The 25437-nt window shown below is 39.9% G+C and overlaps 1 protein-coding gene across 1 annotated transcript in view; it reads left to right on the top strand.

The window, feature by feature from the left end:
- UNC13B (unc-13 homolog B) overlaps positions 1 to 24122 on the top strand; it is a gene marked incomplete in the record, with an annotated part of 1551453 nt that extends 1527331 nt beyond the window's left edge. The window contains 3 exon segments of the mRNA XM_053701016.1: positions 13933 to 14025; positions 14449 to 14608; positions 22170 to 24122. Of these exon segments, the coding sequence (XP_053556991.1) occupies positions 13933 to 14025; positions 14449 to 14608; positions 22170 to 22455 (539 nt within the window).
- Between the last annotated feature and the right edge of the window lie 1315 nt (positions 24123 to 25437).

Genomic DNA, 25437 nt, shown 5'->3' on the forward strand with positions numbered 1-25437 from the left:
AAGAATCTGTAAATTGTAGCATATTGATGGGCAATAAATGCTGACAAATCTAGGTGTAGTTGCAGGTATGCTTGCTTTATATCTTCTTGAACTTTTGCCCTTCTGCTAGTGACCTTAAAAAATCTTCAATTCAGGGCTATTGATATTGGTTTACAAGAAGTTTGCTGTTCAGGGACATTCTGAATTCCCCACAGATCCTGATTTTACCAAACTCTTTTTTTTTTTTTTACTGGGACAGCTGGAGATGCCCATTCACTCCTCACGTTTCTTTCTTCTGGGCTAATATGAGGTCTATATTTCCATGCACACACAGCAAACAGCACTGATCAGGCTTTTAAAAAAAAAAAGGTTTTACATCTAGTTTAAGTTGTAGCCTGTCCCCAGAGAGTCTTCAAAAACCTCTTTAAATTTTGTCTTCACGGTCCCAACCCAGGAGTCAGAGTGTGATAGTGATCCACACTATGCATTTGTAAGTGGAGGCTTGCCCAGGGCTTTAATCCAGTCTCTGCTGTACAGTGGAGAGCCTCCTCTGTGACATGAGCCTCCTACTGTGACATGAGGCTTTATATAATCAATGGGTTGCAATAGCTCCTTAGCATAGGTTTGTAGCTGGAAATTTGTATATATGAGCTGTAATGTTAGGCAAAGTTTCTGCAAATCATGCCATGATAGAACTGCACTGCTGCTCCTGTACCAATTGCCATGGAGACAAGGCAGCCATTTAATGTAACATCCACTCTTGTGGCCAGGGGAACTTATACCTTTTCAAAATAAGGCAACATGATGCACTGGTGACTCTTCATCTTAACTGCAGTATTTCTGGACGATATCTACATGAAACATCTAGTGTCATGGACTGTATTGTTTAGTTTTGGTAGAGGTCGGCCTGAGGAAATCAGGTGGAGCTTTTGGCCAAAGAGTTGCTTAAAATGTACTATTCCTGACATTCAGAATTTGCAGGATATGGCTTCAGTAGTGTAGCATCCTTTGTTAATAAATCCATGACCATGGCGAGATCAGTGACTCTTTTTAATGTCAAATCAAGTTCTGTGAGTAAATGTTTCTTTATGGCTGGGTAGTGGAGACCCATAACAGACATATCAAAGAGTGCGTTCTGCAGGAAATCACCAAACTGACACGTGGTAGCTAGTTTATATAAAGTGAGAACATAAACTTTAATGTCTTTCCCTGCATGCTGTCTCCTACTGTAGAATTTAAAATGTTCTACAATTTCAGTTTTGGGCTGCAGTGGTTTTGGAGTCTTTCGATTAAGAGTTAGAGGCAGACTTAGTTCCTGATAGAGTGCTTCTATTTCTGTATGTATTAGAGGAAGATATTAAGTCCCTTAAAGTACCAGAAGCAGTTTGGCCTAATGCTGTCAGGAAAGCTGCAACCTTCTCTTCTGCAGACATGTCATTTGCATCCATATACTGCTCCAGTCTTTCCACCCAGGAGCTTGAAACTTCAGGTTCAGGGTCAAAAGGCTAGTAAGGCCCTATTAGTGCCACATTCCTCATCGCCACTGTGGTATTCTGGGTGTTTGTGCTGAGACTGTTGCCGGAAATCGGCTCTCTACACTCTAATAGCTTAGTCTGCTTGCAGACTAGACTGTTGCAGGAAATCAGCTCTCTACACCCTAATCACTGAGGACCTGATGATCAAGGCTTCTCCAGCTTGGAAAGAAATCGAAGTACAGACTTCACAGGGGCTAAAAAAGGGCGGAAGTCTCTAGCGCTGCAAAATCCCTCTCATTTCTATATATGACATTATGTAAGACAAGCCCAGAGCAATATAGTACTGCATGATATGAGAGTTTTGTTACACTTGCATTGAATTTTATATTTCTTTAAGATTGGGTCCTTTCAGTATTATTACATTTAACCATTTCATTTTTCTATTTTATATTTTAATACATTTAGATTTAGATCCAGCAGTTATTTTACAAATTCTGATAATGTTTTGAAAGTTTTAATTTAAAAAAATAGTATCATACTTTGTATATGTCTGTGTATCTCTTACAAATTATGTTGCACTCTATATTTGCTCCATTATAAAACTGAAACTGACACTTTCAGAAAGTGGGAGGGACAGGGCAGTTCCCTGGGCTGAACAGGAGAGTTACCATGGTATGCCTGAAGCTCTCTCACAATTCTTGTGAAATGATGTAAGCATTTTAAACACTCTGGTCTCACTGATCTCACCAGATGTATGCTGATGAAGTTTGTTCAAATTTAACAATACACTTATTTTAACGAACAGAAAAGTAATATAAACATAAGCAAATCACATTGCAGAGAAAACATTTGTTTAATTTGTTATTAATGCAAACTGGGCCCAGTTACCTTCTCTCTCTCGTGAATTTTTGTATCCCAGAAAGCTTCATTACTGTTTCGCCCTTTTTCTTAGAAAATTCAGTGAGTTCACCCCTTGTGAAGTCTGCACAATAATTTCTTTCCAAACTAGAATGTTTGATTATCTGGCCCATAGAAACCAATCAAGTGCTTTCGGGAACTGAAGCAGACTGTTTTTCAGGGTTTTTTTTTAAATAGAAGAAATGCAAAGTGTAATTTTATTATTATTATTATACTTTATTTATGAAGCGCCATCATATTCCGCAGCTCTGTCCATGGATACAGATAATTTAAATAAAACAATAGTATAAAACTTCTAGGACTAAGAGACAGGACAGAATTTACAAACACATACAGGAGGAATCGAGGGCCCTATCCCGTGGGAACTTATGTAATTTGTAAAATATACACATAAATGTACAAAGTTTGATCCTAATTTGTTAAAGTTACACACAAACTGTGAAAAGCATAACCAGTATTTGTATATTCACAATCCTAAATATACTGCTGTATTCAAAATAAAATACAAAATAGAAAGTAGAAATATAAATGTAACAACATGTAGTGTAAAGTAATATAGAATACAAAGCTCAAAGTCTAGATGCAGCAGAACTCATGTCATGCAGTGCTATATTACACTGGGCTTGTCTCTCCTTCATATACAGAACTGCAGGGAACGCCCCTTGGAGAAGTAAAGCAAAATCTGCCTTTTGAAAATCTTACTAGGGATCTTGCAGTGCTGGAGGATCATTTTAGATCATCTCATCTGCTTGCCAGACTAGACTGTTGCAGGAAATCAGCTCTCTATACTCTACTTGCTTATTCTGCTTGCAGACTAGTTTGTTGCAGGAAATCCGCTCTCTATACTCTACTTGCTTAATCTGCTTGCCAGACTAGACTGTTGTAGGAAATCAGCTCTCTATACTCTACTTGCTTAATCTGCTTGCCAGATTAGACTGTTGCAGGAAATCAGCTCTATATACTCGTTTAATCTGCTTGCCAGACTAGACTGTTGCAGGAAATCAGCTCTCTATACTCTACTTGCATAATCAGACAGGAACGGAACTACAGGGAGTGCAGAGGGCGCAACTGCGATCGGGGCCCCAAGGGTGGGTGCCCAGCTTAAAAAAAAATATATTATTTATTTTTTCAATAAAAAACATTGACCTGCGGGGGCGGAGCTTGGCCGCGCAGGTAAATGGCCGCATGATCTGTTAGCTCCTAGGCCCCACTTCTCAAACCTAGCAAAAATAGCCTACACAGTTATGAGTTATTGGCCAAATCAAGATATATAAGTGAGCAGGATCATCCGGAGCCCGACACCGCATCTGGAGCGCTCCTCCGTTAGAGTCCTCCCGAGGCGCAGGCAAGTGGCGCGCACAATAGGGGGTAAAGAAAAAGAGGCACGATACCCGTAATAAACTTAATGCAGACCCACCTCACACTGCATAACACGCCCGCTCTGCAGAACCAACGGGCAGCTAGAAGACGCAGCTTGCACTACAGCCAGTGCTTGAGGCCTACGCGTGGTCACGCTGACACGCAAATAGAGGTGAGTGGAGACAAACAATACCGGAGACACGATCCGGTACAGATAAGCATAGAAAGCCTAATACAGCTGGGGAGAAAGGGGCAAACCGTGTGGGCAGCACAAATTTATAAAAAACACAGAGGGACACCGCGGTTACCAAAAGCAGGGCAAAGGAAAATAAATATAAAAAGATTGGTTACTGCCTCAGCATAAACACACTGCACAACGCAGAGGAAAGATAAAGGGAAGTTGAAATAGCTTCATAGAAGGAAATAAACAGAAAGGTGTTGTGGTGATGGAGTAAAACCTCTTTAATAATTTAAAAGTGCCATTTATTGTGTAACCAATCACATATTCACTACAGCACAGAGGGCCTTAACAGCAAAAGACTACTATAACATACCCAGACAAAAGGGCCACTACAGTAACACCCCACAACAGAGACATTGAACTTGGACATGCCAGGTCGCAGAATAAACAGAACTGAAGTACAAATTAAGAATAAGCCAATTCAGCAGTATTTAAAGGCACAAGAAACACCCAAAAGCGTGCAAAAGATGGAATCTGCGCAACACCAGGAGCAGATAGACAGCCAGCAGACCCCAAACACCCCAAGTACACCTCAGCTACTAACCAAAGAGGATTTAAATTCTCTTTGCACAAAAGAGGACATAAAAGAAATAGTTGGGGAGGTGAAAAATTGATTCGGGGAACTGAAAAAGGATTTGTCAAAAGTAACCAGCAGACTATCGGGCCTGGAAGAATACCACAATACCACCTGTAATGATGTGCAACACATTTCAAAGTTAGTGTATGACCAACAAGAAACAATTCACCATTTATTGGAAAAAGTGGAGGACTTAGACAATAGAGGAAGGCGTAATAATCTGCGTATTCGCGGTGTCCCTGAATCAATACAACCATCTGCAATTGAGGGATGCTTGCAGGACTTGTTCAGAACTATTAAGGGCACTAGTGGCTCCCCGGAAATAAAAATTGAAAGGGCTCACAGAGCATTGCGAGCGAAACCACCACCAAAGGCACCACCTCGTGACATAATAATAAAACTACTCAATTATAAAGACAGAGAGGAAATCCTTTGCCACGCCCGGCAAAAACAGAAGATCATGCATGCCGGTAACCACATACAAGTCTTTGCAGACTTAAGCCCAACAACGTTGCAGAAAAGGAGAGAATTGCATTTCATTACTACAGTGCTGAGGGAACAGAACATCCCGTACAGATGGGGCTTCCCAGTAAGCATCATAGCAAGCAAAGGAGGAACCACCGCAATATTCAGAAATCTGGATGACCTCTCCAATTTTAATGAAGCTCTACAGATCAACATTCCAGATCCTGAGGAAAGTCAATACAACATGCAGAGTAAGAAAACAGGAAAAGATGGATCACAGGCACTGCAGAAAGAAAGCATGAGGCCTCATGCTTCAATGGACTCTCCGGAAACAGATCCCACAGCAAAATGAGCCTACTTACCAGTCTAAATGGGAAAAAAAATAATAACAAAAACTTGAAGGCTAAAGGTCGTATGACATTTTATTCTTAAAAATATTCTAGTATAGGTTTGAGGGTGGGGATACTACCCTTATAATAGCATTTAACTGTTACTAAAATTGTTTTTGCTTATTGTTAGTCATTAAAATCCTAAAGTTAAAATTTTCAGCTCAGGAAAGCACTGACAAGTCATAATTTGTTCTAAGGGACTTAAGGAGATATATATAGAAACTGTTTGAACTGTTGTTGATTCTCTTGTATTTGTTCCAGGAAATAATATAGTAACTTGCTAATTGTTTACAGTTTTTCTATAAGTTGGTCGCACAGAGATACACGTGCATTTGCAACCCAAATTAAGCAGGCATACCGGTGAGTTAGAGGAACACACGTATGATGACACATAACATGCACGCACTCACACTAACCACAGTGAATGTGAAGGGATTAAATAGCCCAGAGAAAAAGTCTATGGTCTTTAAAGACCTGTACAGAACAACAGGGTATGTCCTGTTTATACAGGAAACACATTTCAAGAAAGGCAGAGAACCTAAAATACTGAGTCATAAATATAAAACTACATATTTGACCAGGAGCCGGAAAAAAAGGGGGGGTAGGTATTCTATTCAAAAACTCCATACAATTTCAAGCCACTTACATGGAAAGAGACAAGGAAGGCAGATACTTAATAATAGTCGGCCTCCTGTTTAACAAACCAGTGACGTTTGCAAATGTATACCTACCAAATAAAGACCAACACTTTGTATTCAGAAATGTATTCCAGTCCCTGCTCACACACACTAAATGAACTTTATTTCTAACTGGGGACTTTAACTTGCCATTGGACCCTACAATAGACACGTCCACAGGGACTTCATGCACACCTAAAAAAGTGATTAAAACGATAAACAGCTATATCCAGCAACTGGGACTTCACGATGTATGGAGAACAGATAACCCTAATACTAAAGACTACACATTTTACTCCAACCCGCACAACACATTCACAAGAATAGACTACATCCTCACTGATCAAACAGGATTATCTATGATCACAGACTCTAAGATATTGCAAATCACATGGTCTGACCATGCACCTGTGCAATGCGCGGTGGAATGGCCAAACATACCACACAAACCGTTCATATGGAGACTGGACGAATACATGCTGGAACACGCATTGATCAGTGGGGCAGTAAAAAAACCACTAGTAAACTATTTTAAGGAAAATGACTTAGAAGAGATAAACCCATCGGTTGTCTGGGAGGCGCATAAATGCGTTCTGAGGGGGGAATTCATTGCACATAAAGCAAGGGTAAAGAGGGAAAAAAGACAATATTTGAACTCCACTCTGGCACAAATTGGGTATTGGGAGAAGCAACATAAACAAGACCCACAGTCTGCAGTAGCATTGAGCTCGTTGACAAAAGCTAGACAATCTTTAAAAAAATCACCTTACTAAGGAACACCAACTTAAATCTGCACTATTAAAACAGAAATACTTTGACGTACAAGACAAAGCAGGGGCTTCATTGGCAAAAGCACTCAGGAGGAGGCAACTTAATACATACGTACACTCTATCTCAGATGCACAAGGCAATACACACAAGGATAGTAAGGGTATCGCGGAGGTCTTTCTGCAGTATTATGCTACACTTTATAACATAAAAAATACCGCCACATGTCATTCAATAGAATCATACTTAAAGGACCTTGATCTCCCCATTTTAACAGGGGAAGAGGCGGACAAGCTAGGCTCCCCTATCATTATAGATGAAATTAAAAAAGCAATTCAGGCCATGCCAGCTGGGAAAAGTTCGGGAACGGACGGATTTGGCATGAAGTAATATAAAAAAATACTTAGACCATCTAGTAATACCCCTGGAAAAAATGTTTAATTCATTTTCCCTCACCACAGGCTTTTCAGGGAATATGCTAGAAGCTCATATAACCGTCCTTCCGAAACCGGGAAAGCAACCAGACAGGCCAGAACACTTCCGTCCGATATCACTTCTGAACTCGGATATAAAGATCTTTGCTAAAATCCTGGCAAATAGAATTAACCAATATCTACCCAGACTGATCAATACTGATCAGGTAGGATTTGTCCCAGTAAGAGAGGCGCGGGATAACACATTAAAAACTCTTCAGAAAATATCCCATGTCCAAAACAACAAGATACCGACGGTAATAGTTTCCACAGATGCTGAAAAAGCATTCGATAGGGTGAATTGGCAATTTCTAAAAGCAGTCATGGATAAAATGAAATTCGGCAACAAATTTATAGCACTTGTATTTTCCCTATACATGTTCCCTACTGCAAAAGTAAAGGTGAATGGCCTCTTATCAGACAGTTTTAGCATAAACAATGGGACAAGGCAGGGGTGCCCACTTTCCCCGGTGCTTTTTACATTGGCTATTGAAGCCTTGGCACAGACAATTAGAAACAACACACAGATTACGGGGGTGCTAGTTGGTAACACTGAATATAAATTAGCGTTATACGCAGATGACGTCCTCCTCACACTCACCAAGGTAGAGACTTCCTTACCAAAGGTAATGGATGGGTTCCGGGAGTTCGGGGAAGTGTCCAATTTTTTAGTGAATACCACAAAATCGGAAATGTTAAATATAACATATGAGGATGAGATATTAAAACAATTAACAATTGGATGTCCCTTAAAAAGACAAACCTCGAAACTTAAATACCTAGGAATTTACCTGGCACCGGACCCACAGGTCATATTCCAGGCCAATTATAAAAAATTAAAGGGGAATTTAGTGGCAGACCTCTCAAGTTGGAAAAACAAATCTATATCATGGGTAGGTAGAATAAATGTTATAAAGATGAACGTCCTCCCCAGGATACTATATTTGTTACAGACTACCCCTATTCAATTACCAGCTAAATATGTAAACCGCTTGCAATCTTTGATAGAGCAATTTATTTGGCAAGGAGTTAGACCCCGAATAGCGAAGCAGACATTGTACTTGCCCAGAGAGAAGGGAGGACTGGGAGTACCTAATATACATACATACAAAGTAGCAATAGCTCTACATAGGCTAATAGACTTATGCACAAATAATATATACAAACAATGGGCCCAACTAGATAGAAATATTCTAGGGGTCGGCAATGCCAGTGTGGTGGCATGGATACCTCAAAAGCAAAGACCTGCTATAATACAACAGTACCCAATAATGGCGGAACTCTATGATACGTGGGATAAATTGATGAATACATCCACAAACATATCAAACCCACTCTCCCCAATGACCCCCCTATGCAATAACACCTCATTACCCTGGAACTACAAAGACACTCGAACAGAACTCGGAGTTCATATCAAAAACGGAATTGTGGCAATATTTACACAAGATGGAAAATTTAGGGCCTTTGAAGACATTAAAGAGAGTCACCCTGACATAAATTTGAACTGGTACTCCTATACGCAAGTAAGACACTACATAGACACACATCCCTGTAAACAACAACTGATTAGACGGTTAACACCTTTTGAAAATTTGTGTCACATGTGCACTACAGCATGCTATCTCCATACTATATAAACTATTACTTTCTGAAAACGCACAACAGCTCCCGACATACACAATAGCGTGGGAAAAAAATTGGGAATAGCCATACCTCCAAAAGAGTGGCATAAAGCCTCTTTAGCTACTAAGAGATCCTCGATCTCTACAAAAATACTAGAGACAAATTATAAATTCCTTACCAGGTGGTACCTGACACCCAGTAGGTTACACAAAATATATAAGACAGCAAACAATAAATGCTGGAGAGGGTGCGGTGAAGTTGGGAACCCTACCCACATTTGGTGGAGATGTGACAGCCTTGACAATTATTAGGTGGAAATGCTAAAGCACATGTCAGACATAATAGGGAAACAGTTACCCAATGACCCATTGATTCTTTTTTATATGGCAATTCCCAAAATCGAGAACAGCATAGCTAAAACTTTACTGACTCTCGCCTAGATTTAGAGTTCTGTGGCCAAAGGGGTGCGTTAGCTACGCATGCTTTTTTTCCCCCGCACCTTTTAAATACCGCTGGTATTTAGAGTTCTCTGAAGGGCTGCGTTAGGCTCCAAAAAGGGAGCGTAGAGCATAATTTACCGCCACTGCAACTCTAAATACCAGCGGTGCTTACGGACGCGGCCAGCTTCAAAAACGTGCTTGTGCACAATTCCCCCATAGGAAACAATGGGGCAGTTTGAGCTGAAAAAAAATCTAACACCTGCAAAAAAGCAGCGTTCAGCTCCTAACGCAGCCCCATTGTTTCCTATGGGGAAACAGTTCATATGTCTGCACCTAACACCCTAACATGAACCCCGAGTCTAATCACCCCTAACCTTACACTTATTAACCCCTAATCTGCCGCCCCCGCTATTGCTGACCCCTGCATATTATTATCAACCCCTAATCTGCCGCTCCGTACACCGCCGCCACCTACATTATCCCTATGTACCCCTAATCTGCTGCCCCTAACACCGCCGACACCTATATTATATTTATTACCCCCTAAGTATTTAGCTTTAAATAGGAATAATTTATTTAATAAGAAATAATTTATTTTGTTAGATAAAAATTATATTTAATTTAGGGTTAGGGTTAGACTTAGCTTTAGGGGTTAATAAATCTATTAGAGTAGCGGTGAGGTCCGGTCGGCAGATTAGGGGTTAATACTTGAAGTTAGGTGTCGGTGATGTTAGGGAGGGCAGATTAGGGGTTAATACTATTTGTTATAGGGTTATTGAGGCGGGAGTGAGGCGGATTAGGGTTTAATAACTTTATTATAGTAGCGGTGAGGTCCGGTCGGCAGATTAGGGGTTAATAATTGTAGGTAGGTGGCGGCGACGTTGGGGGCGGCAGATTAGGGGTTAATAAATATAATATAGGGGTCGGCGGTGTTAGGGGCAGCAGATTAGGGGTACACAGGGATAATGTAGGTTGCGGCGGTGTGCGGTCGGCAGATTAGGGGTTAAAAAAATTTATTACAGTGGCGGCGATGTGGGGGGGCCTCGGTTTAGGGGTGCATAGGTAGTTTATGGGTGTTAGTGTACTTTAGAGCACAGTAGTTAAGAGCTTTATGAACCGGTGTTAGCCCAGAAAGCTCTTAACTCCTGGCTTTTCTCTGCGGCTGGAGTTTTGTCATTCGATTTCTAACGCTCACTTCAGCCAAGACTCTAAAGATCCCATTGAAAAGATAGGATACGCAAATGGCGTAGGGGGATCTGCGGTATGGAAAAGTCGCGGCTGCAAAGTGAGCGTTAGACCCTTTCCTGACTGACTCTAAATACCAGCGGGCGGCCAAAACCAGCGTTAGGAGCACCTAACGCTGGTTTTGACAGCTAACGCAGAACTCTAAATCTAGGCGTGTGTTAATTAATAGCGCCAAAACACTAATTCCAAAATATTGGAAAACAACAACAGTACCTACAGCATCTGAGTGGAGGACACAGATGGAAAACCTATTGCAGCTAGAGAGATATCATCATTTAAAGGCAGGAACCATAGGGACACATGAGCTTATGGTAGACATGTGGAGGCAACATATGGCTAATCAACGGAACCAGGGCACCCAAAGTATGGTCACATACTGACACATACATCATATACCTCACAGAAAAAACAAAACATTAATATAGATTGTGAGAGTGCGATGTTTACTGTTTATTGTTTGCTGTTGTTTATTATAGTGCAACAACTACTAAAACACATTTTATAATCACTAAGGACAGATGGTCTCTCGGGAATATTACCCGGAGAGACTATATACTGAACTTTCCAAAAGATGGACTTTGCACTGAAACTTCGGTGCAGATCAGCATCCGCATAGAATGGACATTAGTTTACCTTCACATTTAATGCTGGAAATGGATAACTGTATTGAATGTACGTGGTTCTCTACCTTATTATCGTTTGAACCCAAACAGCCTTGTTATCAACTTGATTAACCAAATAAAGAAATTTAAAATGAAAAAAAAAAAAAAAACATTGACCTGCCACTGCCTGCACTGATATCATGCGAGTGTGACGTGATGCTTCATTAGTGTCTCTGTCTCTGACTACAGGGGTTAGTGGTTCTGTTTTACCCATTGGTTTATGTGTGTGTGTGTGTGTGTATATGTATGTGGCTGTGTGTGTGTGTGTGTGTGTATGTTTGTGGAACCAGCAAATTACAGACCTTGTTACTACAGCATGGTGGGGGGTAAACAGTGTCACTATACAGTACCACTATATACAGTATGGGGGGGCTGGACCATGTCACAGACTACTGTGGTCACTTTATAAAGTACTGGGGCGGGTAGGGTCAGGCCAGCCATCTTACTGGCAGACTACAGACTGTGTCACTAACTCACTATAGTCAGTACTGGTGGGTTAAACAGTGTCACTATATACAGTACTGGTGGGTTAAACAGTGTCACTATATACAGTATTAGGGGGTCAAACCATCTCACAGACTGTGGGCACAGGGTAACTCCTTTTGCAGACTTGCAATCTGATTCACATTTTTTTTCTTTGTTAAATGTTTAAAAAAAAAAAAAAAAAGAGTATAAAATTACCCTTTTTTTTGGGGGGGGGGGGCTTCTTAGATTCTTGCACCTGGTCTCTGTGGTTTCTAGTTACTTTGTTGCCAGACTAGACTGTTGCAGGAAATCAGCTCTCTATACTCTACTTGCTCAATCTGCTTGCCAGACTAGACTGTTGCAGGAAATTAGATCTCTATACTCTACTTGCTTAATCTGCTTGCCAGACTAGACTGTTGTAAGAAATCAGCTCTCTGTACTCTTCTTGCTTAATCTGCTTGCCAGACTAGACTTTTGTGAGACATCAGCTCTCTATACTCTACTTGCTTAATCTGCTTGCCAGACTAGACTGTTGTAAGAAATCAGCTCTCTATACAGTACTCTACTTGCTTAATCTGCTTGCCAGACTAGACTGTTGTAAGAAATCAGCTCTTTATACTCTACTTGCTTAATCTGCTTGTCAGACTAGACTGTTGTAAGAAATCAGCTCTCTGTACTCTACTTGCTTAATCTGCTTGCCAGACTAGACTGTTGCAGGAAATCAACTTTCTATACTTTACTTGCTTAATCTGCTTGCCAGACTAGACTGTTGCAGGAAATCAGATCTCTATACTCTACTTTCTTAATCTGCTTGCCAGACTAGACTGTTGCAGGAAATCAACTCTCTATACTCGCTTAATGTGCTTGCCAGACTAGACTGTTGTAAGAAATCAGCTCTCTATACTTGACTTTCTTAATCTGCTTGCCAGACTAGACTGTTGCAGGAAATCAACTCTCTATACTCTACTTGCTCAATCTGCTTGCCAGACTAGACTGTTGCAGGAAATTAGATCTCTATACTCTACTTGCTTAATCTGCTTGCCAGACTAGACTGTTGTAAGAAATCAGCTCTCTGTGCTCTTCTTGCTTAATCTGCTTGCCAGACTAGACTGTTGTAAGACATCAGCTCTCTATACTCTACTTGCTTAATCTGCTTGCCAGACTAGACTGTTGTAAGACATCAGCTCTCTATACTCTACTTGCTTAATCTGCTTGTCAGACTAGACTGTTGTAAGAAATCAGCTCTCTGTACTCTACTTGCTTAATCTGCTTGCCAGACTAGACTGTTGCAGGAAATCAACTTTCTAGACTTTACTTGCTTAATCTGCTTGCCAGACTAGACTGTTGCAGGAAATCAGATCTATATACTCGCTTAATGTGCTTGCCAGACTAGACTGTTGTAAGAAATCAGCTCTCTATACTTTACTTTTTTAATCTGCTTGCCAGACTAGACTGTTGCAGGAAATCAACTCTCTATACTGTACTTGCTTAATCTGCTTGCCAGACTAGACTGTTGCAGGAAATCAGCTCTCTATACTCTATTTGCTTAATCTGCTTGCCAGATTAGAATGTTGCAGGAAATCAGATCTCTATACTCTACTTTCTTAATCTGTTTGCCAGACTAGACTGTTGCAGGAAATCAACTCTCTATACTTTACTTGCTTAATCTTCTTACCAGACTAGACTGTTGTAAGAAATCAGCTCTATACTCGCTTAATGTGCTTGCCAGACTAGACTGTTGTAAGAAATCAGCTCTCTATACTTTACTTGCTTAATCTGCTTGCCAGACTAGACTTTGTTGGAAGATAGAATCAAAAGACCACCCACAGCCTAGGAACCCAGCATTAAAATAACATCAGGGATGATCTGCTAGGGTATACTTAAACAGTGTGGTACAGTGTTGATATAATTGCTGTGGGGAACAGTAAATTGTGATGTGTATCATGGTTATGCGTGCCAATGAGACAAGCCAATGGGCTGCTGATCAGAGAGAAAATAGTTACTGGTATTGGCACATACAACATATAAGAATGTAGCTTTTAGCAAAGCCTCGTTCTGCTGGTACCTGGACATGTTAACATTTTGCTTAAATGAACAAATATTCTTCTTTTTCTACTTTTTCAACTAATCTACGTGATTCATCTCTCGTAACAAATGTCTGTTTCTATTTCAGGCTCCGGTGTGGAGGATCCTGTGGGTGAAGTGTCTATACAGATAGACCTGTTCACTCATCCAGGCACTGGGGAGCAGAAAGTGACAGTCAAAGGTACAATTTCAGCCAGCTATGGAATGTTAATTTTATTTTCCCATCTGTTATTTTTTGCGTTGGCAATAGCCTTGGGAATCACATTACCAAAGAGATTAAATAAAGCTAAATATAGAGTCTAAACATTTTATCTGATGAATTTAATTTTATTTTTGTTTAGAATATAAGATACAGACAGCATTAATTTGTAATTTTCATATAACCTCTCATTTTCCCCTAAATCTTGATATAATTTACACTACCTTATAATCTTTTTAGCTGGTAAATATTGGATTAAAGTAATATTTTAATTTCTATTTCTTTTTAAAATCAAAATACTAGGCTGTGAGTTTATCACACTGTAAGTCAGCAGAGCGATATATTTTTCTTTGTACTGAGATATAAAAAATTATATTTACACATTTTGTACCGCTTCTCTTTTAGTGGTAGCAGCAAACGACTTGAAGTGGCAGACAACAGGGATGTTTCGGCCCTTCGTGGAGGTCACCATGATTGGACCTCATCAAACTGACAAGAAAAGGAAATTTACTACTAAGTCTAAGAGCAATAACTGGGCACCCAAGTACAATGAGACATTCCACTTGTAAGTCCTAGTTTTAAAAATATTGTGGTATTATAAATTACTGGGCAACATTCACTGTCCTGCCTCAGTAGTTAGCACTGGAGCCAGTGAAGATACTGTAGAGGCCATGTCTTGTCAATAATCTTAACCCCTTAAGCACCCAGAATCTTAGAGAAAAACTTGCTTTAAAGACCGGAGAATTTTTAGCATTTTTGCTATCACTCCATTTAAACAGAAATAGAGCCTTGGGGTTTTTTTTTTATTTACCTATCAAAACTATATATATTTTTTTATTAAACAACTCAAGGTTTTGATCTAGACCCATTTTGGTATATACAAAGCCACTGATTCACCTCAAAATGTGATCATATTAAACGAAAATTGTTAACTTTTTCACAAACTTTGGGTTTCTCACTAAAATTATTTACATAATGCTTGTGCAATCATGACTCAAATGGTTGCAAAAGCTTCTCTGAGATCCCCTTTGTTCAGAAATAGCAGACATATATTTGCCATTGCTTTTTGGTAATTACAATGCCGCTAATTGCAGCTGCGCACCACACTTCTAAAATTCCCAGCAGTGAATGGATTAACCATGTAGCTTGTAAGGTTCATTTTAGCTGTAGTGTAGTGATTACTCTCCCACCTGATACCTCTCCCATCCCCTAATCCCTACCTGATCCCTCCCAAACAGCTCTCTTCCCTCCCTCAACCCCACTGGTCACCAACATTTTAAGCACTGGCAGACATTTTCCAGTTTAGAGTATGCCAGTATGCAGTTTAGAGAGATTTTTTTTAAATGAAATGTGTTTCTTTCCTAAGATATGGTGAATCCACGGAATCATCAATTACTAGTGGGAATATCACTCCTGGATAGCAGGAGGAGGCAAAGAGCACTACAGCAAAGCTGCTATATATGTCTTTTCTCTTACCCATAATCCCCAGTCATTCTCTTTGCCTGTGGTGCAGGTGGAGGTGAAGTTTTGGTGTCTAATCTACAATCAAGATTTTTATTTATTTTAAAAGTAGAGTAGGTTTGCTCTGATCTTTCTAAAGGGTCTAGCCTTAGCCCATGTCAGTCTCTTCAGTAGGGCAGTGGTGGCTTTTGCGCAATTGGGAACTTGTAGGGTACAATCCTCACTGCGTTTTCCCAAAACATGTTGCTGCCCTATTTAGATGTTTACTCAGTCTTTCTGTATTTCCACAGGTCCATGTGAGGGAACTCATCCTCTCAAACCAGGTGAGCTGTCCTGCTGCCGGACAAATAAACGTTAAGGTAAGTGTCAGTTTTATTTTTCTATGTAAGCAGGGAAAAATGTTGCACTTATTCAGCTGAAACACTGCAGGGGGACATTTTTTTTATTATTCCTGTCAGGGTGCAGGTCTTTATGGCAGCTTTTACAGGAACTGATAGTGTGAGGAGTTATTTATTTTATTGATGGCTCAGCGAGGATCCGTTTTTAGTAATGGATTATGTACTTTTATTGCTGGTATTTTTTGTTTGTTTTTAAGTTTGATTTCAAGAAAGTTTTTTAAAAAAATGTATTTTTTGTCAGCTGTAGGACCGCCCCTTTTAGGGGAGGTTCTGATTCTTTGAAGTCAGAGCTTTTTTTGGCGCTTTTTCTTCTCTTCCTGTAGAGTGAGGTGCACATATTTCACATGGCTCTTCTGTTTAGAAGGCTTCTTGCTGTTTTTGCTTCTCTGGAATCCGGATTGTAAACTGGATTGTTTTTTTCCTCAGTTTGCTGCTGGTTAGGTATGGCACCTCATTTATTCTGATGAGGTGTAGAGTGTTGCCTGGGGTATGTTTTTGTTGATTTGGTAAATTTAAAAGGAACATTTATTTATGAACTTTTTTTGTTCTGTATTATATCCTTTGTTAAAAGATTTTAAAAAATAGTAAAAAAAAAAAAAAAAGTTAGATTTTTTTATTTTTTTTGCTTCTTTTTTTTTTGTATTATGGATCATGAGACTGTGCAGGATGTTACCTGTAGCTTATGTACCTTTTGTGTTCTTCATGGATTGAAAGAACTTTAGCTTATAGAAATAGACTTTTTGACCCTGAGCCATCAGTAGCTAAGGCGGATGCTGTTCAGGAGCCTCCTGTTTCAGATGTGCCGCAGCTGTCTCCTCAAGCGTCCCAATCCTATTCATCTGCACATGCAGTGCCCTGCGTTTCCTCTCATGCTACGTCTGGGGTTACTTTGCAAGATATTGCTGCCCAGGTATCCTCTGCGGTATCTGAGGCATTGTCTGCTTTTCCCATGCTGCAGGGAAAACACACAAGGACATTTAAAGAAACAGTACCTAAGGTATCTGATCCTGTAGTGGCTTATCAAAGTATTTCCTGAGGATGAAGATTCTTCGGGTGCATCTGAGGGTGAAATCTCGGATTCAGGCAGTATAACTCCTTCTGCTGATGCTGAAGTTGTGTCCTTCATATTTAAGCTGGAACACCTCCGCTTTTTTACTTAAGAAAGTTTTAGCTACCTTGGATGACTCCGATACTACTATTATTGTTAACCCTAAAAAGTCTAGTAAGCTGAACAAGTATTTGGATGTTCCCTCTGCGGTGGAGGTATTTCCTGTTCCAGACTGTGCTTCTGAGATTATTGCACGGGAGTGGGAGAGACCTGGTATTCCTTTTTCTCCACCTCCTATTTTTAATAAAATACTATTGTGGCAAACGGTTCCTAAGGTGCAAGGAGCTATTTCCACTTTGGCTAAGAGGACCACTATTCCCGTTGAGGAGAGTTGTTCCTTTAAGGATCCTATGGATAAGAAATTGAAGGCGTTATTAAAGAAAATGTATGTTCACCAAGGTCTTCAATGGCAGCCTGCGGTGTGTATTGCTGCTGTTACCAGCGCTGCAGCTTACTGGTTTGATGCCTTGTCTGATTCTATTCAGACAGATAAACCTCTTTAGGAGATCCAGGACAGGATTAATGCTCTTAAGTGAGCCAATTCCTTTATTACGGATGCTTCCTTACAGGTCATTAAACTAGGAGCAAAAATGTCTGGTTTTGCGGTTCTAGCTCGCAGGGCCCTTTGGTTAAAATCCTGGTCTGCGGATGTTTCTTTTAAGTCTAAGTTATTAGCTATTCTCTACAAGGGTAAGACCTTGTTTGGCTGAAATTATTTCAGATATCACAGGAGGAAAGGGATCTTTTCTTCATCAGGATAAGAAGAATAAGCAGAAAGGGCGTCAAAGTAATTTTCGTTCCTTTCGTAACTTTAGAGGTAAACCCTCCTCTTCCAAGCAGGAACTATGCAAGTCTTCCTGGAAGTCTTGTCAGTCTTGGAACAAGGGGAAACAGTCTAAGAAACCTACGGCTGACTCAAAGTCAGCATGAAGGGTTGGCGCCCGATCCAGGAACGGATCTAGTAGGGGGCAGGCTTTCTCAATTTGCTCAGGCTTGGATACAAGATGTCCCAGTTTGTGAGCCGTGGAAACTGTATCTCAGGGGTACAAGATAGAATTCAAGACGTTTCCTCCCAGTGGCAGGTTTCTTCTCTCAAGATTATCTGTAGACCAGATAAAGAGAGGCATTCTTAAACTGTATCAAGGATCTTTCTGCCCTGGGAGTTATAGTTCCAGTTCCTCTGCAGGAACAGGGTCTGGGATTTTATTCAAATCTGTTTGTGGTTCCCAAGAAAGAGGGGACTTTCAGACCTATTTTAGACCTAAAGTGTTTAAACAAGTTCCTCAGAGTACCGTCCTTCAAGATGGAGACTATACGTTCCATTCTTTCTTTGGTTCAAGAGGGTCAGTTTATGACAACCATAGACATAAAGGATGCATGCCTTCATGTTCCCATTCACCGGGATCATCACAAGTTTCTAAGGTTTGCTTTCTTAGACAATCATTTTCAGTTTGTGGCTCTTCCATTCGGCCTTGCCACAGCTCCCAGAATTTTCTTAAAGGGCTCTCACGGTTGGAAGGTAAATCTGGGAAAGAGTTCTCTGATTCCAGCCACAAGAGTAGTGTTTTTATGGACCATAATAGACTCCCTACTAATGAAGATATTCCTGACTGAGGTCAGAAAAACAAAGATCTTTGGATCGTGTCTTGTCCTTCAGTCCTCTCCTTGGCCGTCAGTGGCTCTATGTATAGAGGTAATTGGTCTGATGGTAGCTTCCATGGACATCATTCCGTTTGCTCAGTTTGATCTCAGACCTCTGCAGTTATGCATGTTAAGGCAATAGAACGTGGACTATGCAGATGTCTCCGCAAATAGTTCTGGATCAGACGACAAGGGACTCTCTTCTTTGGTGGTTGTCTCAGGAACACCTCTCCCAGGGAACTTGCTTTCGCCTTCCTGGGTGATCTTGACCACGGATGCAGAGAGCAATTTGGGATTCATTGAAGACTCAGGGTCTTTGGACTTGGGAGGAGTCCGTTCTCCCTATATATAAACATTCTAGAACTGAGAGCGATTTTCAATGCTCTACTGGCCTGGCCTCAGTTAGCCTTAGCCCGCTTTATCAGGTTCCAGTCAGACAACATAACATCGGTGGCATACATCAACCACCAGGGGAGAACTCGGAGTTCCTTGGCCATGACAGAGGTGGCCCGGATAATCCAGTGGGCAGTCTCACAACTGTTGTCTTTCTGCAATCCACATCCCAGGAGTGGACAATTGGGAAGCGGATTTTCTGAGCCGACAGACATTTCATCTGGGGGTGTGGGAACTCCATTCGGAAGAATTTTCAAGTTTAATCCTCAATTGGGGGCAGCCAGAACTGGATCTCATGGCTTCTCGGCAGACTGCCAAGCTTCTGAGGTTCAGCTCGAGGTTAAGGGATCCACAGGCTTTCTTGATAGTTGCTCTGGCGGTCCCTTGGAATTTCAGTCTAGCTTACATATTTCCTCCATTAGCTCTCCTGCCAAGAGTCATTGCTCGGATCAAGCAGGAGAGGGCGTTGGTGATTCTCATAGCGCCGGCGTGGCCCTGCAGGATCTGGTATGCAGATCTAGTTGAAATGTCATCTCTACCTCTGTGGAGACTCCCTCTGAGGAAGGACCTTCTACTTCAGGGTCATTTTCTTCATCCAAATCTTGTTTCTCTGAAGCTGACTGCTTGGAGATTGAACGCTTGATTTTATCTAAGCGTTGGTTTTCAAAGTCGGTCATTGAGACCATGATTCAGGCTCATAAGCCTGTGTCAGGAAATATTTACTATAAGATATGGCGTAAATATCTGTATTGGTGTGAATCCAGAGGCTACTCTTGGAGTAGAGTTAGGATTCCTAGGATTTTGTCTTTTCTCCAGGAGGGTCTGGAGAAGGGTTTGTCAGCTAGTACTCTGAAAGGTCAGATTTATGTGTTTTCTATTTTATTGCATAAGCGTTTGGTAGATGCGCCAGATGTGCAATCTTTTTGTCAGTCCTTGCATTGCAGTGCTACTTATTCCAGCTATCTTGTTAGCTATTAACTGTACTAAGCTTGTGTAACCAGATTAGTTCAGTCTTGCAGTACCTCTTGTTACAGTTATCCTGTTTTCCATTTACTGGACTTTGTTTATATATCTGATTGCTGCTTCACCTGTGTTACTACACATTGTCTACTAGTATGCAGTCTTGCAGCATCCCCTGTTACAGATTATATTCACTTAAAGGGACACTGAACCCAAAATGTTTCTTTCATGATTTAGATAGAGCATGACATTTTAAGCAACTTTCTAATTTACTCCTAATATCAAATTTTCTTCATTCTCTTGGTATCTTTATTTGAAATGCAAGAATGTAAGTTTAGATGCCGGCCCATTTTTGGTGAACAACCTGGGTTGTCCTTGCTGATTGATGGATAAATTCATCCACCAATAAAAAAGTGTTGTCCAGAGACCTGAACCAAAAAAAAAAAGCTTAGATGCCTTCTTTTTCAAATAAAGATAGCAAGAGAACGAATAAAAATTGATAATAGGAGTAAATTAGAATGTTGCTTAAAATCTCATGCTCTATCTGAATCACGAAAGAAAAAATTTGGGTTCAGTGTCCCTTTAAATTCAGGGTTTAATCTGCTTTGCATTGTCATAAAATGTATACCAATATACTTGTTCTAGAACTGGACCATTATTTAACCACCATGGAGTGATGTTTTGACAATGATTCATATATTAGAAATATAAAAGCAAACAATCACAGATACAATATGAGCCTGAAATTAGCAGGATGTACAGGAAAATGAAGTAATACCCAGATATATGAATCATTGTCAAAACATCAGTCCAAGGGTTTTTCGTCCTTGATCCTTGTTCTTTCTCTAGCAATGATAGATTTTTAGTAACACCTTACTAAGATGATATCCTCAGACATCATCAGTGGAATCCTTAGCCTGCAACATGTTTCTGATGATTTAGACCCTGCAGAATCTGCCAAAAGCTCTCTAGTTCCAATAGAGTTTCATATCTGGGTATTATTATAGATAAAGATCTGTGGGGTGTTTTTCTCTGGTACAAAAATATCCCGAGGACTGTTCAGAGAGTTAGGGATCTGAACCATTTGAAAAAATATTTGAATTGTTGTCATCGCTTTTGTGATAGAAGCTCTACAAGTGACTCACTTTACTCAATTTCTCCTGTAACCTTTACAGATAAGCTATAATACAAAGCATTTTCAAATCAAGTTAGGGTATAACTTGGTTGGAGGAAAGAAGATAATGCAGCAGAGTTTTCTAGAGCCCATCTGGACTGTGATCATATCACCTTTAATGTTGTTGGGGTGTTGTTTGAAATTATCTCAAAGTTCAGATAGGGGGTCTCTTCAGGAGACCTTGATTCTTATAACAAATATCAGTGCTTTTTCACTCTGAAGACCAGGGGCTCCTTGTTTTCTTAAAGCCACATGGAGGGGGTCTGTAGAAGAGATGTAATGATGAACATTTCTTACATGAGAAGTTGGGTAAATAATAACTTTATGGCTATCTGTGCTATTCCTTACGGGTGAATAGCTGCACTTTACAAAAACCCAATAGATAGATAGATAGATAGATCTCCAAAAGTAGTAATTTGTTAAGTTAAAAAATGTATCTAATACCATCAAGGAAAACCCAAAAAATGAATTAAAGCATTTGCAATACAACGGGAGCTCTTAGACCATATCTCTCTCCTTCACCTGTTTTATCAGGTGATTCCAAAGACCACATGAGTCTAGCAGAAAAACATCTATTGCAGTGTTTCTCAATTCCAGTAATCAAGGGACACTAACAGGCCAGAATTTCATGATATCTGAAACAGAGCCCAGGTTAAATAATCAGCGGATCAGTAACTATGGTTAGTAACCTGCTCTCAACCAAGGTAATCCTGCAAATTTAGTTGGTGCTCTGGAAGTGTAACACTGGTCTGTTTGGTCTGCTGAAGAGGATCTGGTTTTAAGATTTAGCATTTTAGAATTTTCTACTAAAACAAATGATTAAAGCACAATAGTTGGTATTTTTAGAGAAAGTGAACAATCTTAAGAAGAAAAAGTGTTTTTTCCCGCACCAAGCGAGCATGAGAATATTCTCATGTGCTGTTACTCTAGATATGATGTACTTGTAAGCATAAATATTTGCTGGTAATGGTTTCTTTGTTTTTCCCTCTAGTATCCTTGGAAATGAAGATGGTCCTGAGTGCTATGAGCTACAAGTGTGTGTGAAGGATTATTGCTTTGCTAGAGAGGACCATGTGTTGGGAATAGCTGTAATGCAGCTGCGAGACATTGCCGACAAAGGGAGTTGTGCATGTTGGTGTCCTCTTGGGCGCCGTGTTCACATGGATGAGACTGGGTTAACGGTGCTGAGGATTCTATCTCAAAGGACCAATGATGAGGTAGCCCGGGAATTTGTGAAACTCAAATCAGAGACACGATCCACAGAAGAGGTGAACTAAATCTGACTCAGGGCTTTAAACGTCTTGAGAAATATGTGCCAATTTTTGCAGCTGTCAAGTGAGACTTCTGTCCTCTAATAACCTAATGAGACCTCTGGCCTCTAATGGTGCGCTGTATAGGGACGCTGCTACACAAATCTATATTATTTATTTTTAGGTGAGATATTACAGATATTTACTTACCTAATCTTAATTTTTTTTATTTAAAGAGAAGTTAGTTTATTGTACATATCTTATTTATCAAAGAACATTACTTTCTACTGATAATGGCAGTGCAACTCTGTGGTTATAGAGCACTGTGATTCTGTCCAAAAATGGTTTCTGACATTGTTTGGATTATCTACGGTCAAATCGCCAGAAGAGAAAATGCTGTACTGAACTTTCAGCTCTGGTCGTAATACAGCGACTGTTATGGCAGTAAACCACACTCGCTGCAACTCAACCAACTTTACATAAGCAGTTTGACTGTTTACAGTTAACTATGTAGCAGATTCCCTGTGATTCTTGGTGGTTGTTCCTTAGTGTGTTCATTTTTAGATTGTTATCCTGGAATCAACCTGTTCCATATAAAATATTAGTAGTTTGCTTTCAGTCCCATCTCCAAACAAAGACATTACCTTCAGAATAATGTCTTCAAAAGTAAGGTCTACGTGTACAAACATTTTCATTGGTTAATATTTTGCTTGTGCAATGTTACCTAAATCACCAGAGTTTATATATGATAATTTTATGTATATTTTATACATTTATCCACTGAATATATCCCTCTTCTCTCATATGAAGCCTGTTTTGCAGGGAATAAGAGCTTCAGTGAGCATCTCAAACGTGTATTTATAAAATAATTTAGCTGACTTTATATCTCCCTACACCAGTTTGTATTTTAGTACTGCTTTCCTGCACATAAATCCTGGTAATGGTGACTTAAAATGCCCTGTACTGAAATAAGAGTTGTGCGCTAAGCAGGCGCTAAGCAGGTGGGACTGACTTTTTCCAGGGTATGCGTAACAGCGACTTCCCCATGTGCCATAATAGGTGTGCTGGAAGCCGGCGGCTGGAGAGTTCAGCGTAATCCTCCTGTCTTGTGCAGCATTGGTTCTTCACATTGTAAATGTGTTCTCAGCCCTTTTGAATAATATTTGCACTACAATAAGAGTCTTATTCCAATGTTCCTTAATACAGAATCATTTTGTAAGCCAAATTTCCATAGAAAACAATATTTATCAGCTGATAGTTTCCCAGATGGTCTGCTACTGATCTATAATATTGGCATTGTGGTTATTGATTATACATCTCCTCTATTGCACTGTTACAAACTAGATGAATGTGAGGTCCGTGTGGGTCGCTGTTACATTCCTTTCCTCCTATAACTATTTCTGATATTTGCACAAATGTACAGATCAGCAGTGACCTTCACAGGCATGCTTAGAAAACAAAAGATGTAACCTCTTAGCTGCCAAAACAGTCTGTAACCCTTTGCCGGATATATGATGTCCCTGGCTTGTACTGCACATTTGGCTACAGGGGTCATACAAGTGTATTATTTGTTGTTACTCAGATGTATAAAGTTCAAAAACATAATGTATCGTTTAGATTTGTAATCCTCGTATGTGCCATTGTCACAAAAAACAATTCTAGTCCAACCATTAATAAATTAACTTTTAGGAGAATTGTTTCTGTCCTTAATGTCTCTCTCTTTCTTTTGTACTGTTAAATTGAATACGTGTTGCTATTAATACCCAAGAGCCTAAAAATGCAAGTGTCAAAGCACTGGCCTAACCGCTAGAGAGTTTAAATCCTTCATCTTCATGTACATCCTGAATCGACATCATGATTGGTGCCCACAGTGAATGTTTCTAATTGCATTTGTTTATAGATATGACTGAGCAGGAATCCTTTGACAACTTATGTTTCCTGCTAAAGTAGTTCATAGCGTCAAACTACTTCTATGTACTGACAATGGAGATTTGGGTCTTGATTTTCTTATGGTGTCATCATCCTCCATATATTTCTTACTCTGTTCTCTTACTGGTTGTCTGGAGTATGGTAGTGTAGGACTGTAGCTACACAGATTAAAAAACAACAGACTTCTATCTGCAAATTTTAGTTCACCTACAGATCATTTTGTACCTAGCAGACTCCTGATAAACAAGAGTTTACCTTTATGTTATCTTTTGGAGTTGCAATATATAGATTTTACTTACTCTAAAAATGATTAAAGGATCTAAAGGTAAGTGTATTCTGGGTGAGCAGGCAAGGAAACAAACTGGTTAACCATTGGCTAGGTAAGGGGGGCACCACACTTCAGCACTAAAAAATAACTAAGTCTCATAAAAGGTCTCAGGATGGGTGGTAAAAGGCAAATGTATATACACACAGACAGTTACTCTTATCCGGCTAGGCACTGCTTCAACCAAGTAAAGAGATCAAAAGGCTTCTACATGGTGTAATATCTTCTTAATATATCATAGTATAAGAATTAACAAACTCACAAGTTAGAAGCCCTTCCAGGTGCTAAAGTAGGCAAACTTGGCCCACAAAGTCCCCCAGCTGAACTGCACCTCTTGTAAGCAGCTCAATTTGTGTTAGTCTTCTATACTTTATATAAAGCACGCTATCAAAATAGGTGGAACAGACTCAAATCCAATATAATGGATACAGAATTGATTAAAACAATCAAAGCAAAAAAGTGATGTGTATTGGCCTCATAATGCTGGCTGTTTCCTTAGAATATTACTGGTGTTTCATAAACGATACAGTCATTATCCTAAGTACACATGCACAAATCAGCACACCCCAATGTTTGATAAAAAGGAAATATATATATAAAAATATAGTAATACTCAAATTAAAAAAACACAGTCTCCGTAGTTGCATTCAGTATATAAATAAAAATGATTTGATCCATTCATAAGTCAACTTAAACATCTCATGAGCAGGCACAAAACTACATGTTTATTCAAAATAGATACTTGGCCTTCTACT

This window comes from Bombina bombina, chromosome 2 (genome assembly GCF_027579735.1).
Source record: "Bombina bombina isolate aBomBom1 chromosome 2, aBomBom1.pri, whole genome shotgun sequence".
In the NCBI taxonomy this organism is placed as follows: Eukaryota; Metazoa; Chordata; class Amphibia; order Anura; family Bombinatoridae; genus Bombina; species Bombina bombina.